The 16,273-nt window shown below is 58.2% G+C and overlaps 1 protein-coding gene across 1 annotated transcript; it reads left to right on the top strand.

Annotated features, from left to right (window-relative positions):
* Nucleotides 1-2,582: 2,582 nt before the first annotated feature.
* PRDM12 (PR/SET domain 12) lies at nucleotides 2,583-16,208 on the top strand. The gene is made up of 5 exons (XM_045771019.1): nucleotides 2,583-2,805; nucleotides 4,731-4,921; nucleotides 6,384-6,539; nucleotides 14,361-14,472; nucleotides 15,799-16,208. Exons 1-5 carry the CDS (start codon nucleotides 2,583-2,585, stop codon nucleotides 16,206-16,208), a joined length of 1,092 nt encoding a protein of 363 aa, XP_045626975.1.
* The last annotated feature ends 65 nt before the right edge of the window (nucleotides 16,209-16,273 follow it).

Here is a 16,273-nt window from a genome sequence, read left to right as displayed (position 1 = left end):
CTGGGGTGTGGCCCGGGAATTGGCAAAATCCTCCCGGCTCTCAGAGGAAAGTGACCTGATCCAAAATGGGACAAGGTGGGAAGAAACCTCAGTTCACAAAGTCCAACTTTAAACCGTTGCGCAGACAGGGACACTGAGGCGCAGAGAGGAGGGCGGCCCCAAGGACGCACAGCAGTCCTCCTCCTCCTCTGATCTCCCGGAGGCCCTGAGGTTGGCTGCCGAGCTTGAGAACGGAGCTCGAAGCTCTGGGCGGGTGGTGCTGCCCGACGTAGTCTCCTCCACCTCGGTGCATTTTCCCCTCCACCAAGTCTTTGTAGAAGCCAAGGTCCAGGCGTGGGTGAGGCACCCAGGCTCGGACTCCGTGGGCCCCGTCCGACGGAACCCTCGGCTCAAGCCTGAGCTAGCGGTGATTTGCCCGTGGCATCTGGAAGGGACCTGAGGTTCCAGGACCCTAACCCGGGAGCTGCGCTGGCTCCTTTGCAGCGCTGCCCTCTGCTGGCGCCAGGCCCGACGGTCGTGCCTTATGCCCAGGGCAACCTCCTCTGGGCATCAGCCTCTGAACTCACTGGGGCCAGCGATTGCCGCCTTCCTTACTCTATGCCCCGATGCGGACAGCGGGATGGCAGAGACACTGGCCGGCGTTGGGCCTGGGAAGCTGGGGGTCCATGGCGGCCAGGTGTGAGGATGGCTTAGCAAAAGCCAAGACCCCCCATGGAAGGAGTTCTTTGCCAAGGGGCATGAGGACAGTGACTCCTTACTGGGAAGGCCAGGCCCCTGACCATCTGCCCAAGGCCCCGTGCTGTGCAGAAAGCCTGGAGAGTCTGACTCCTCCAGCTAACCCGTGAGCCCAACCCCTGCCCCGGGGGTCCAGAAAACTGGACTCCGCTAGCAGAATCTGAAGTTGCGGGCAGGGAGGGAGGGAGGTATCCCCATGAAGCCCCTCCAGTGTCTAGGGCTGGAATCGGGGGCTTAAGGCTAACCCAAGAAGTCGGCAACGGCTGCAGAAAGCAGTGGCCTTCCCTTCTAAGCTCCGGGATCAGCAGCTCCTTGTCACGGGAAAGCGACCCAGAGACACCGAGCTGGCGCCCCGGGGTCCCTTAGAACTTCTGCGTGGAAGGCATCCTGGTGGAATGGGGGTGGGGGGCAGTTGGGAGGAAGGGAGACAAGGGGGAGGCTAGAAGAGAAAAAACAAGAACTAGTAGGCAAGAAAGAAGGAGTGCAGAACGCAGAGGGCCCTCTTAGGTCGCAGCTGAGAGAAGGAGCTGGGAGGCCCGGCGCCTCAAGCCCCACACACACCGCAGGCCTGGGGCCGCCTGCAGTTTCCGAGATCGTTCGCTTTGGAGCACGGCTGCTCCCACTCAGGACTGTCCGGGGATCCCTTTCCATCCCCCCGTATCCATCAGAAAAGCCTATTCTGGGCAACCCACGGCCAATGCGGATTTCTGTCCCTAGCCCCCCGAGAGTCGGGAGTCGGTCACCCACGACGCCGTCTTGGGCAGCGCCCAGCCCTAACGTTCGCCGCAGCCCCTCCCCGCAGCCCTGCCGCCGGGAAGAGTTTCACACTCGGCGGTGAGCAGCGAACAGGATGGCTGAGCCGCGGCCCGTTTGAAGCGAAGCGCCCGGCTCTAGCAAGCGCCGTCTGCAGCAGGAGAGCCGCACGGCCTGCGTTCTGGGGCTTGGAGCTCCGGAGAGCCTGGGCCGGGCCCGGAGGACCAGGGAGCCGAGGGGAGGTGAACGCCGGCCGGGCCTGCCGGGATGTGGAGCGTAGATCCGGCCTAGGGCAGTGGGTGAGCGCCGGGCCGGCGGGGCCCGAGGCCAGGCGTCCCCTCCTGCTCAGTCTGGTCCCTGGAGTCCGAGCAAGCCTCGCCGCGCCCCCTCCCCTGCTCCGTCCCCTCCTCTCCTCGCCGCGGGCTGAGCCTCCCTCCCAGCCCGGCGCTTCCCACGGGGAGAGGAGGAGGAAGAGGAGGGGGGAGAGAGGAAGGGCCAGGGAGGGGCGGGAGGAGCGAAGAGGGACAATTCGGAGCGGCCCGCGCGCCCCCGCCCCTTGAGCTCTCGCGACGAGGGCTCTTCGAGCCCGGCCGGGTACAACAAGTCTGTCCGACGTCAGGGGGTCATTAATAACCAATTAGGAGGGTCACTGCGGCTCCTATAAAGGCGCTGAGATTTTGCCAAGGGGAAGACCGTCCGGGCCGGGTGTGCGAGAGGCGAGCGCGCGTCCGAGAGCCCCTCGCCGCCGTTTCTCTGCAGCCACCCGCCTCCCACCCGCCCCGCACCCCCCGCACCCGCCTCCGCCTCCACCCCCGTCTCTCCAGCCCTCCTCGCCGCCTCTGCCACCTCTGCTGATTTCTCCATCTCTCTCCCTCTCCGCCTCGCTCCCCCTCGTTCACTTTCCTCCCAGCCCGCCTCGCCTCCCGCTCCCTCCTACATCCTCCCCCTCCTCCTCGTCCTCGTCCTCCCCCTGCTCCTCTTCCTTCTCCTCCAGCACAGCCCTCTTCTCTCGCTACTCCGCTCCCTTCTAGCCCGCCACATCCCCGCGTCGGCCCGGCCGTCCTTCCCCGGCGCCGGCGAGCCCCGGACCGCCCATGATGGGCTCCGTGCTCCCGGCTGAGGCCCTGGTGCTCAAGACCGGGCTGAAGGCGCCGGGGCTGGCGCTGGCCGAGGTCATCACCTCCGACATCCTGCACAGCTTCCTGTACGGCCGCTGGCGCAACGTGCTGGGCGAGCAGCTCTTCGAGGACAAGAGCCACCACGCCAGCCCCAAGACAGCCTTCACCGCCGAGGTCCTGGCGCAGTCCTTCTCCGGCGGTGAGTCGCGCCGTCGAGGCCGGTCTCGCCCCCTCTTGCCGGCGGCGCCGGGTTCCCCGACCGGCGACGCCCGGGGCGCGGCAGGGACACGGCGCGTCGCGGCAGCTCGCCCCAACCAGGGCGTTGCAGCTGCTCGGTGGGCCTCAGTTTCCCGGGAGCCGAACCGGGGCGTGAGCAGCTAAAGCCCGGGCGGGGCGGGAAGCAGCTCCGAGCCCCGCGCGGCTCGGAGAAGGAATCGCCGCGTCCAGGCTGCCCCGGCCCTGCGGCCCCCGGCGCCCCCCTGCCCGCCCCTCACCCCTTTGAGTCGGCGGGTTCCCGGCATTTAAAGCCTTACTAGGCGTGTAATAGCAGTTGACTCAAAAAGAAGGGGTTTAAAATTCATTTAGTTAACTTGGGCTTGACCCGCGAAAGTTCCCACTTCAACCGAGAACTTTAAAAGGCAGGGGGCTGGGGAGGGGGTGGAGGGCGGGCAGGCCTGCAGAGAAAGCCGCGGAGGGAGCGAGGGAGAGAAAGAGAGAGCGAGAAAAGTTTCTTTTCTTTAAGATGTCTCAAGTTCTTATTCCTCATTCATCAACCTGCAAACAATATCTTTCCCCGGCGCTGGCATCTCTGCGCGTCGCCCTCTCTTCCCCCGGGACGATTTCTGTTCCTCTCTTAATTTACCGTGCAGACTAATTCCACTTCCATTCACGCTATGTCAACCATCTAATCCCCCCTTTTTGTAAGGGGAATTCCTCGGCCCCTTTTAAACAAGTCCCCTCCGCATTGAGCTACAATTTACTGCTACAGCATTCTTCCAGGGCTAATGAATTTAGAATTAGCAATTTCTTTCGAATGGAGCCGAATGAATGCTATCACTTTAACAGCGTGACAAATTGCCGGCCGCGCCGCAATGGACACCGTTTAACCCCCCCCTCCCCCTTTCTGCCGAGCCGCTCGCCGGCTATTTTCCCAGGTAGCTTAGAGGGGAACCTTGTAAGACACGGAGGCCGCCCCTGTGCGCCTCGCCGCCCCCGCTCCCGCTCCGGCTCCCGCTGCCAGGCCTGGCAGGGGGACCCCCCGGGGGGCTGGGGGCCGCCCGGCTCTTCCCGCCCTGAGAGGCGACTTCAGGGCTCACCCGGGTTCCCGGCGCCGCCCTTGCTGGCACCCCGGATCCTTGGCGCGGAGGGGGACCGAGGCCAGCCGGGGTCAGACGGAGAGCGCTGGAGGCGGCCCGCCGCAGCCCGCGTTCCTTTTGAGCTTCCACGGCTTCCCCCCACCCCCGCAGCCTGAGGTCTCTTCCCAGAGCTGTCGCCAGCTGGCCCCGAGGCGCAGGGCTTCCCGCACCCGCGAAAAGAGAGCTCTTGGCCGCATCCGGGGTCCTTCGACAGCGCCCTGTGTTCCGTGCAGGGAGGCGCAGAGAGCGCCGAGCGTCGCGCCGAAGGGAGGTCTCGGCTTGGCTATCACCTCCTTCTGGGAGCTGGCCTCAGTTTACCCATTTGTAAAACCACGCGCTGCGGTGGGCACAGTCGTTCTTCAACTCTTCCAGGGTGGAGGGCAAGAAGGTTGCGGATGCTTGGAGAATTAGTGGAGAGACAAAAAAAAAAAAAAAAAGAAAGAAAGAAAGAAAAAAAGAAAAAAAGAAAAGAAAGAAAGACCCAAACCCTAGAAATGAACTCCAAAGCACCTCTTGCTTCGGAGGGCACAGAGGGTCCCTGGGTTGCAAACCGAGAAGACTCCTGCGCTGAGCACCCCCAGCCCATCTCCCCCACACCGCGGCGGCGCGCCCTCACATACACACACCCCAGTGACTTCTCTGGAGTCGCTCCAGGGCGGGTTTGAGGTTGGTCTGGTGGGCAGGACCGGCCTGGGTGTCTGGCGGGAGGGGCCGGCCATCCTCTGCCTCAGGCTCTGACCCAGTCCCCCTGCCGCGGTGGCGATCACAGAGGTGCAGAAGCTGTCCAGCCTGGTGCTGCCCGCGGAGGTGATCATCGCGCAGAGTTCCATCCCTGGTGAGGGCCTCGGCATCTTCTCCAAGACGTGGATCAAGGCGGGCACCGAGATGGGCCCCTTCACTGGCCGGGTCATCGCCCCGGAGCACGTGGACATCTGCAAGAACAACAACCTCATGTGGGAGGTAGGTGAGGGCCGGGGAGAGGGATGCGGCGGACTTGCCCCAGGCAGCCGCCACTCCGTCCCTGTCGCTCCTGCGGGGAGCTTGGGGTGCTTGGGCCCCGTGCTCCCTGCGGTGGACCCTACCGCGGGATGCCTGGAGGTGCCTCCCCAAACCGTGCTGCTAAGGCCACTGTTCGGAAAATCCGACCCTCTTTCCTACCACCAACCCTAGGGACTGTTGTTGGTCCTACTTCACCAGGAGGCCCTGAGGCCCGGGGCAGCCATGTCACTTGCCCAGGGTTATGCGACAGCACAGAGGCCAACCCTGGTGGCGACCTCCCAGCCACCGGCATTCTTTTCTTCCAGAGGAGGCTACAAGGAAAGCCCCTTTGAGCCACCCTGGCCTGCGGGGGGGAGGGTGGCCAGCGGGGAGAATGGAAAGGGCTAGTGCTTCCAAGGAATGGGCTTCTCAGCCCAGGCAGCATAATGACAACTGGAAATGATGGGGGACAAATTGGCATTGAGTCAACTTTCTGAGTCAGTGGCCCGCATTCCACCAAATGATCTCAGCAGCCTGTGAATTATTATTCCCATTCTACAGAAGGAAACTGAAGCTCCGAGAGGCCTTCTGACCCTCCTCTCCTCTGACAGTGCCAGATGCCAGGGACGGCCACCCTTAGGACACCCTTAGGAGAAAGCCACTCCCAAAGCACTTCCTCCCCCTGGGGCTCTCGCCTTGCAGAGGCCAGGCTGTGCACCCTCTCCCTAATCTCATTTCCCTTCCCTCCTCTGTGTGGATCCCCACCACAGCCCCCACCTGACAGTCCCTGGAGGAGCCCAATGTGACAAATCTTGCCTCTGGTCACAGGCGCAGGAGGAATAGAACAGGGGGATGGTCCAGATGCCTCTCTGGACCTCACCTCCTCCCTCCCTCGAGGCGTGGGCCAGTAATTATCTTCTTCATTTGTTGCTAGGTTAGGAAGTTGGGGTCCAGTCTGATCTCTGAGTACTCTTGGTAGCTCCCACAAGGGGGCTTGGGCCAGACTAGGGTGCCACGGTGGGCCAGCCTACCATCTCCAAGCTCCTGTGTCCCCTTCTGAAGTCCTGGTCCATGCTCTCCGCTGCTTTGGGGAGCACCTCCCCAAAGGGAGTTAGCTGGATGCCACTTTGTCGACTCAGTGATCCCTTGGAGACCCTTTTCTTCTGGAGATGGCGAGTATGTGGCCACGGGAGCCTGTGGGGCCCTGGAGACTGACTCCCTGTCGGTCACGTCCAGCTGGCTGGCCTCAGGCAAGTCACTGCACTGCTCTGAGCCCCCTTTTCTCAGCTGGAAAACTGAGGTGATTACAGCTGCTCCCCCTCCCTGGGGCTGCCGTGAGGATAGAGAGAGCATATGTGGATATGCCTGCATGGGCCTGGCCTGGACACAGGTGACAGCTGTGACACAGCCTGCCTCACTCCGTCCCTCCTGTACCTGCATGCAGGTGTTCAACGAGGACGGCACGGTGCGTTACTTCATCGACGCCAGCCAGGAGGACCACCGAAGCTGGATGACCTACATCAAGTGTGCCCGCAACGAGCAGGAGCAGAACCTGGAGGTGGTCCAGATCGGCACCAGCATCTTCTACAAGGCCATCGAGGTCAGTGTGTGCTGTTGTGCTGTTGTGCACGACGCCGGGGGGCAGCCGGGAGAAGGGGTGCAGGCAGCCGTGTCCGGGGACGGCCTTGCGGGCCCTGCCCAGGCCGGCGGACTGGGGCCCAGGCATCCTGGTCTCTGGGAGCACGAGCTTCGTGGTTTTCTGGCTGTAGATCAGAAGGGACAGAACTGTTGACTTTACGTCATTGTGAATGTCATAAGCACCTCGACAGTGAGGTCCCCGGACAGCTGCTTAGGGTGTCCGGGGGTTCAGAAGCCAGGAGACGCAGAGAGCAAGACGTGGGGAAAGCATTTGGATGAGAGAGAGGGCATTGTGCCCGCAGCATTTTCCCTGTGTGTCGTTCCTTGTTCTGCATGCGGGGGATGCTGATATGTGGCTCATGATTCTTCAGTCTTGGCTGTGACACATCGATCACTCGCTGTCTAAGGCTTCTCCTAGACTTTGTGGATGCATTCTCCTTTAAAGTCCTTGTGTATTTGATCCACGAGGGAGGATTCCGCGATCATCCACCGTTTGCAGACAAGGAAGCTGGGGCTCTCTTGGTGGCAGAGGGACTCGGGGGCTCTCACCAGGCATTGGGGCGAAAGTTAGACTAATGCCTATGCCGGATGGAACTGCTTAGAGGCAAGGGAAAGGGAAAGAGAGCAGCAGCTAAATACCACATCCCATGGTTGCGAGTAGCTAAGCCATGCCCAGGTCATGGAAGGTTCAGGAAGATGGAAAAAGGAGGTGTTCCCGATAGGGAAACCTTGGGCAGAGGCAGAAAATCTCCCGAGGGCACAAAGCAGGCCAAGTGGTGGTAGCCATGGTGGGCCAGGCTGTCGAGACCCTCTGGACAGTGTCTCTTGGCAGGAAATATGCTTAGCATCTGGCCCAGGAGCGGGACAAGCTGCCCTCCTTCCCCGTGGCAGTTTGGTGGCGAGTGCTGTGTGGGGGTGGTGGGGATGTTCCCCCCACACACTTGTCTGGGCCTCCTGCTTCCACCCCCCTAGTGGAGAGAGGCACAGTGTCCTCGGGGTGGGGCTGGGTTCGGTTGAGTTTTGGAGAGGTCCAAAGGAGGTCTCCCAGGGCCAGAGAATGACTTCCCTATAGTCCCTGGAACTCAGAACCTCAAATCTTTCTAAGGCCCGAGGGGCACTGGGGCCTAGCATCTTCTGGAACTGGGGTCCAGTTGACCCTTAATAACCAGGCTCAAGGAAATCTCCCAGGGATGACAGCAGAATGGTCTTTGCCTGGATACTGGTGTGGCCAGGGAGTGGGTCCCAGCTGAGGGGCGAACTCTGGGAGGACAAGGAAGTGGAGGGTAAAGAAGGGTACCCAGTTTCTGGACTGGTGTTCAAGTGAGGTGGAACAGCATGGGGCTGTGTGAAGGTAGGACCGAAGGTGGCCCAGGCACCTAGGACAAAGGTCTAGGACAAAGGTGGCTCCGGTGACCATCTGGCTGGGTCACCACCCTGTAGGAACAAGGGCTCCCCACCAGACATCCCAGAATCAGCCTCAGGTGTGGCTGACCCTCACTTCTAGCAGAGAGCACGCTCCAGGATCTTCCCCCCTTCTCCCCTCCCCCCTCCCAGCCTCACACACAGATCCTCACATTCGTGCATGGCTTCCTGGCCATCCTGATACGGATGAGATGGGGGACACACCATCGTTCCATTCCTCCCCTCTAACACACGTGCACGCACACACGTCCACAAGCACAGATGCGCACGCGTGCACACGAGAGACCGTGGGAATGCTTGTATGATTCAGGCCGAAGGACTCCCAGCTGGGGCTGACTCGGGGGGCCTCAGGTCATCTCCCTGTGCAGATCACACTGGCTGAAGCCTCAACGGAGTCAGGAAACATTAATAGAAATTTCTACAGAAATACGGAGTCAGAGGACAGAGTGGCTGAAGAATATCTCTAGGGAGGAATCTGAATTTATAAGATTAAAAAAAAGTCATCTACATTTTATCAGGTTTGAAGTTAATAAAAGAGAATCAGGAAAAAGAAATTGTATCACATAGGGTACCGTGAGCGAGATACCGTGGCTTTGCAGTTAACGCTTGCCCGGAGGAGCAAGCCTATGAAGAAGGGACCGTTTGAGTGAGGGACAGGCAAACACAAAATATCACTTTATGGTCATTTTGCTTTTCATCAGCAAAGCTGGACACTTTTCTCGTGGTGGCAGTTTTTCTCAAATCATTGTGTGGCCGTGCCAGATTCCACTTACTGGAGCAGCGGCGTGTCTGGGCCGGTGTGACCACCCACCGTGCCACCGGGCAGAGGCCAGGGCGCACTGGCCCTTCTAGGCTCCACCGGAACAAACTGCTTCTCCCCCAGGCCATTCCCTGAAGTCTCTGGAGTACACGGGCTGTTTGTTCTGTGCCCGCGTGCGAGTTAGCCAAGGAGATGGGCCTTGGCGGTGATCTGTTTCCTTAGTCTTTCTGTTACTTAGAAGTGCCATTTATAGTCCATACGAAGAACCCGTTACTCACCCCAAAATGGGAAGGCCCATCTTTATTCAATAAGCAGAATGCACCGTTGCTCCTCTCCAATTTTCCACAAATACAAAATAATAGCCCTCCAAATGGAGATGGGGTTTCAAGGCCGGCCAGTCGGTGGAGAGCCCCCAGGCAGATTGGCCTCTGGCTGAATCTATGTCGTGCTGTTCCTGGGGCATTCTCCTTGACGATTCAACCGCAGAAGAATTCACTATAACGCGAGGTGCCTAAAATGACATTTCTAGAAAGCTCCCAGCACATAGCAAGTGACCATTCGGTGTTGAATGAATAAGTCTTTCTGCAGGTGATGGGGACTGGGTCGAAAGGGAACACACGGACCCCCGTTCTCCCAGGAAAACAAAACCAGCGACCCTGGGAGGCAAGACTTTTGATGCCAAAACTCAGCTCAAGGAAAGGATTTAGTAAGAAGTTATGAAAGCTTTGGACTCTGGAACTGGGAAGAAAATTCCCAGTCTTTCCCCTCCCTATGTCTTGGCAGATTACTGTGCCCTGAAGTGTGGGCTTTTCCTTCCTGCTACTTACCTTTTCATTTTAAGTGCTCGAGCCTTTTATCCGGCAGCCCCCGAGTCCCATGGCTGCTTTTCTTGGCACCATTTTCCTTTTGATGTTGCTCAGGGGTGGATGCAGTTAGGGCACCCTCATTATTAATAATAAGCATCATTAATAATGCCACCATTCATGGAGCATTTATCACCTGCTGATACCGCTCGGAGGGTCTCAGCAAATTTTTAAGAATCTAGTCCTCTCTCTCTGTGAGCTACTATCATTATCCCCATTTTAATGATGGTAAAACTGAGGTTCAAGGAGATCACAGGAGGTTGGTGAGCTGTGATATGAATCCAGGCCTGTCTGACCCCAGAGCAGAGCCCTTGGTCGCCATGCCGTGGGGCCTCCCCGGCCAATGTGTATTGCTGGAATTCTATTAATTGGTGTGTCAGGACATCTGTGGTACAATGGAAATTGATAGTGGTCCAGATGACACAGAGATCCTTCTGGACTAGGGTTTCTGCACCGCCCGGGGGGAAAAGGGAGGGTGTCAGTGCCTCCTGGGAGCCTGTTCAATAGTGTGACATACATTCATATTAAGAAAACAAACCAAAACCAGATCGGTTTCCATTTATAATACAAATTCAGGAAGGGGCAGGACAGAATGTCTGGGCTGGTAGGGAAGGTTAAGAAGCACAAGCTGAGAGGTTATGTGATTCGTCAAGGGAAGACTCAGGCCCCGATATTCTCCCAGGATCTCGGGGATGTGGATTATATGGTACAGGACTCGGTTTCTTGGGGGGAATTATTTGGTTTACTGTGTGTTCTGAATCAGTCCCTGCTGCCTGGAAAAGTGAACGAAGGACGTGATTCTGGTTCTCCCGGCCCCAAAGGAGAGTCCTGGCAGGGCCATGCCAGTGTTGGCTGTAAAGAAACGGCAGTAATTGAGGGACCGGGAAGCCCGGGAGGGAGACGGTGGCTGTTCTTTGCTCTTCGACAGTCAGCTGCCAGGACCCTGGGAGCCTGTGGACAATAGTGCCAGGATCTCCGGGAAGAGGCTCCTGGTCCTGAGGGTCTCCTGGTCTGGATCTCTGGGGTTATCGCATGAAGGGTACCCGCGAGCAAGCAGGGACCGGGCGTCCAGGTCAGGGGCTGCCGCTGCCTTCCCAGAGCTCCGAAGAGCCAAGAGACTCCACTTCCGGCCTTCCCCAGTGCTGGTAGCTTCTCGATATCTGTGCCGTTCTCAATTCCAGTAGATTCTTCCTAATAGATTTTTTTTTTAAAGTGGAGCCAACGTGGGGCTTGAACTCACCACCCTAAGATCAAGACCTGAGCCGAAATTTAGAGACGGACATTTAACCGACTGAGCCACCCAGGCGCCCCTCGATTTTCTTTCTTTAATATAGAGATAGTATAAAAGTAATATGTGCTCATTATTTTTTAAAAAATCAGATATCTCATGTAGAAAAATAGGAGCCACTCTGCCCGTCACGCTGTTCCCCATGAACCTTAAATCAGCACTTTTTAATAGTCTTGAAACGACAGACCCTTCTGGGGAAAGAAGCACAGAACACTGGTCACGGTGGCAGGGTGTCCAGAGTGCGAGAGAGATTCACTTTTCAGGTTACACCCCCTTTATGTGTTTATACCTGTTTGTCAATGAGTCTGCATCGTTGTTTTAATTTCTGAAATTAACTAGTAAGATTAATTTTAGTACATGTAAAAATTATGTTAGTAAATAATGATGCACTCTATGTTAAAAGTCACTACCGAAGCTCTTATTTAGAAAATCATATTCCAAATAACCATTTTGAACAATATTCAGGATTTGTGCATGCCCCTTGGCTTCTTCTCATTCAGCACCACTGTTCTTGTTGTATTTATTTTATATATATTTTTAATTTTTAAAAAAGATTTTATTGATTTATTTGAGAGAGAGAGAGAGAGCATGAGTGGGGGTGGGGAGGGGCAGAGGGAGAGGGAGCAGCAGACTCCCCGCTGGGCACAGAGCCCAACACAGGCCTCCATCCCAGGACCCCGAGATCATGACCCGAGCCAAAGTCAGTCCGTTAAGCGTCTGATTTGGGGTGCCAAAGTGGGTTGGGGAGCATTTAATAACAATTATTATTGTCAATTACAACGAGAAGGCTGGTGTTGATTTGGATATTTGATTCCTCCCGCCCAGAGATTGGAGGTGGAGGTGCGGCTCAGGGCTCCATCCGCTGGGAGCTTGCTCTTCCCGGGCTGTCCCCCGCCCCAGCCAAGCCAGAGGCAGTGGCCCAGCGGTGTGGGGCTCGGGTCCTTGGGACACCGGGGCCCAGCCTGTGTTGTTGTCCATCACCGAAAGCAAAGCCGCCAGTCACCCTGGGTTTTAACTGTGCTGGCGGCCCCGTGCCACACTGCAGGCTCCGTGGGGACCCCTGTGGGACTCGATGCCCCAGAGAGCGCTGCCAGCTTCCTGAGACGTTGGTGAGCTCAGGGAAAATTATAACACGCGCTCCTGCGTCCATCCACCCTGGAAAGTTTTCTGCATACGGCTCAGCTGAGCCCTGAGCGCGGGAGGCCTGAGCAGTGGCGCTGTCCCTGTTTTACAGTCCCAGACAGACACGGAGGCCGGCGCCAGAAGGCAACTTGCCCAAGGTCACACGCTCAGCAGGTGGGGAGCCCAGGTGGACCCTGACCTGTGTGACCTCTGCCAGCACTCTCTCGTGTTCAGACAAGTCTGATGGGGGGCTGGCTGCTTTGGAAAAACCCTGATTGTGAAAGCGGAAGCCAGGGGTCGGGACAGTGTCTGAGGTGACTTACAATCAGAGTCTCAAAGTTGGGGGAGCTCAGGGATCATGTTCCCCTACTCCCTCACCTGAGGATTCAAGCTTAGAGAGGATAAGTGCTTGCCTAGGGTCACCCAAGGGCCCGGTGGCCGAGGGTCCATCTGCAGCGTCACACAGAGGGCAGCGTCCTGCGCAACTAATTGATCTTAAATATTTTCCTTCCATCCTCCTCGGTCTTCTCCGTCCCCTTTCCAGCAGGGCCTCCAGCTCTGTCCCGCTGACCCCCGGGACGATGGCCATGACCATGAATGGCCTCAAGGACTTCTGCTGTGCTGCCAGATTCTAATCTGTCTGCTTTCTTTGAGGCACCACCTAATTTTCCTTGGGTTCCGGGACTGTACTTGTTTCTTCCATATTCGAGCCCTATGCCTCCAAGCTGGGCTGGCACTCCCTGCCTGGCTTCCGGTCACTCCCTGCCCCTGAGAGCATGACATGCCGCCCCACGGGCCGTGGGGGCGGGGACACGGTGGCCCCAGGCTGAGTTTCAGGAGGATGGCAGTGACTGGGCCCCCTCACGCTTCCCTTCCTCCGCCCCTCCTCTCCCACCCCTCTCCTATCAGGGTTGAGCAGAGCTGGCAGTGGTGGTCCGAGGGTCTTCCTGGCTCTGACCGGAAGAGGGGGCCTGTGTGTGGCAAGGTTCTGCAGGCCGGAGGTGGGGCCTTCTCTGTAACCAGGGAGCCCAAAAGAGGGGGGCTCTTCTTGCGTGATTGCAGATACTCTGAGATGGTATCTTTGGCGCTTCAACTCCTTCGAGGCGGGTGAGGACCCATTAGGAAGGCAAACCGGTTGCTGCCTGGGTGCGTCCAGCTTTCTCTGGGAAGCTCAGAGAGTGACCCCCAGGGTAGGTGTCAAAGCCAGCCATATGGGGGGCAGGCTTGGGAGGGTGGGGGCTGTCCCCTTTCAACCGTCTTTTTTTTTTTTTTAAAGATTTTATTTTTAAGTCATTCATACACACAACGTGGGGCTTGAACTCAGAACCCCGAGATCAAAAGTCACATGTTCCACCCACAGAGCCAGCCAGGCGCCCCATCTCTTTCATTTGTCTTAGCTGGCTGGGGCCCGAGGGTTCCCCACTTGGGAGGGCTAACTGGCTTTCACCAAAGGCCTGCAGGCCCCTTGGGACATCCTGGAGTGTGGGGTTTATGGTCAATGCCCCCTCAGGATCAGGCCTTCCACAGCCTCCCTGGACTGTCTTGGCAAACCCCTTCCTCCTGGTGGCCTTCACCATTTCCCTGGTGCAGGCCCTCCCCTGGGATTAGCAGAGAACTGTCGCCATCTGTGGAGTTCTCTCCTGTAGAAAAGGACTGTGTTTCGGGCTGTGTGCCCCAGGATTTCCTGCGGCGGAGGTGTTCCTCAGTCCGAATGTTGCTTTTTTAGTATTTGCCGTGTGCCGGGAGTCACACAGAGCCTGTGATCGGGAGAGAGGAAATGTGGGGTGGCGCTGCCTTGTGGGCGTTTCGCACGAGAGATGTTTCCAGAACATTATCAGACAGGATGTAACCAAGTACCATAGGGTGCCCTGCAACCCATGCTCCTTGGGAACATCTGGCTCAGCCCTGCAGACCGGAAGGCTGGCTGACTCAGGTTCCCCTCAGTAAGAAATGAAAAGTTTTCTAGCTTTCCTTCTTCTGTTACATCAGCTTACTGCAAGCCTTGCATTCTGCTGCTGTCAGTTTGGGGACTCTTACACGGCTGGGCGGCCACTCTGTTCCCAGCAGCAGGGATAGGACAGAAATGGCGAGAAGGTCTGGGCTGGGAGGGGGCAGTAGGGGGTGGGGGCAGAGTATCCCAGGGCCTTCTGTGTTTATGCAGCTTGCTAGGGATGGCTAGTGTGGCTTTCTCAGGGCTGAGACTGGATCCACGTCTCCATGGCAGGTGCAGGACACCTGCCTCCTGGAGGCAGGGGGATGTGCGGAGTCCCCGACTCTCACCCCTGGGACTGCTGCCTCCCTGATCTCATCTTGCTTTCTTCCTTGCAGATGATCCCTCCTGACCAGGAGCTGCTGGTGTGGTATGGAAACTCACACAACACCTTCCTGGGGATCCCTGGTGTGCCCGGGCTAGAGGAGGAGCAGAAAAAGAACAAACATGGTAGGTAGTCTCCTTGAGGCCACAATGACAAGGGTCGCCTGGAACTCAGAATGAGAGAGTGAGCATGTGCACGCATGTGTTTGTGGCAGGGAGGTTGCCGGTCTCCAGGGACCCTGCTTCAATCCCCAGCAGTATCGAGCCCATGAGGCTACTGGTTCAAGCAGGCTGATGCCCCCAGAGCTCCCACCACAGTCCGGACACGAACGGCACTGTTTTCTGGACAAAATAAATTGTCCGGGGGCAGGTTGGCTGGGGGTGAGGGGATAGCAGAGAGGCAGAGGGTGGGGCAGAAGGAGCAAGGGGCTGAGCAGTGGGAGCCTGGATTGAGTCCCGGTTTTGCTGCATGATCTTGGGAATGGCTCTGTGTCTCAGTTTCTCGATCTTTAAAGGCAAGATGTTGGGCGAGATGATCTTTAAAACCCCTTCCAGCTCTGACAATGTACATTTCCCTCTGTCCCTGGTGTAGGGCCTGGTGGAGGTGCTTGGTATAAACCTGTTGAATGAAGGTGGGGTGGAGTGTGCCTGTGTGTGTGTGTGTTGTGGGGGACACTGTCACCACGATAGACACCATCTGCTCAAGACCTAATTCATGCCAAGTATTGAGCTAAACCTTTTACAGCTATCACCCCACTTGGGTCCTCAAAAAACCCTTGTGAAATTTGGTTAGAGGAAGAACCGAGGCTCATGAACTATTTATCCAGCCTTTGATGTTTCACAAACAGTAATTTCTTGGATGCTTACAGCAGGCTTATGGGGGTAATGCTATTATTACCTCATCTCCAATGAGAAAGGTGAGGCGCAGTTCCCTGGTACATAGTAGTCACTCAGTAAGTATTTGTGGGATGAATAAATGAAAGGGTTTTTTTGGGGGGGGGCTTCTTATGGAAGTCTACCATTTACAGAAGGCTGCTTTGAGTACAGGCTAAGGGAGGTAAAGGGCAGCTTTTTATGATCATCTCCAGAAGGTGTGCATAGCCCCGTGAGGTCACAGTAGGTCCCCATTTTACAGATGAGGACGTTGAGGTTTGGAGGCGAAGTCACTAAGTCCCTGAGGTCTCACAGCACGGTCTGGAGTCCAACTCCTATTTGACCTCAAGCCAGTCTCCTGGATGCCCCTCTCATCTCTCAGGCGGCGCCGCTAACCAGGCGGCTCAGACCCCCACCCCCATCGATGCGGTCGATCCGAGGCGGGCCGGGCCCCGGGAGGAGCTCACGCGGTGGGGGGCTCGCGGGTGCTGGGCCCCGGCGGCGCGGGGTCATAACGAGGCTGCTCTCTCTCCCCCCCCCCCTCCCCGCTTGTCTCCCGGGCCCCGCCCGCGCGGCCAGAGGACTTCCACCCGGCGGACTCGGCGGCGGGCACAGCGGGCCGCATGCGCTGCGTCATCTGCCACCGGGGCTTCAACTCGCGCAGCAACCTGCGCTCGCACATGCGCATCCACACGCTGGACAAGCCCTTCGTGTGCCGCTTCTGCAACCGCCGCTTCAGCCAGTCGTCCACGCTGCGCAACCACGTGCGCCTGCACACGGGCGAGCGCCCCTACAAGTGCCAGGTGTGCCAGAGCGCCTACTCGCAGCTGGCCGGCCTGCGCGCCCACCAGAAGAGCGCGCGCCACCGGCCGCCCAGCGCCGCGCTACAGGCGCACTCGCCCGCGCTGCCCGCGCCGCACGCGCACGCGCCCGCGCTCGCCGCCGCCGCTGCCGCCGCCGCGCACCACCTACCGGCCATGGTGCTGTGAGCGCCGCGCACGCGCTCACCGCGCCCGCGCGCCCCGCCTCCTCGCGCCCGCGCGCCCCGCCTCCC

Source organism: Ursus americanus, chromosome 18, assembly GCF_024610735.1.
Source record: "Ursus americanus isolate L20-20 chromosome 18, mUrsAme1.1.p, whole genome shotgun sequence".
NCBI lineage: Eukaryota > Metazoa > Chordata > Mammalia > Carnivora > Ursidae > Ursus > Ursus americanus.
Note: the sequence above shows the minus strand (reverse complement) of the source record. Positions and strands in the feature narration are given on the sequence as shown.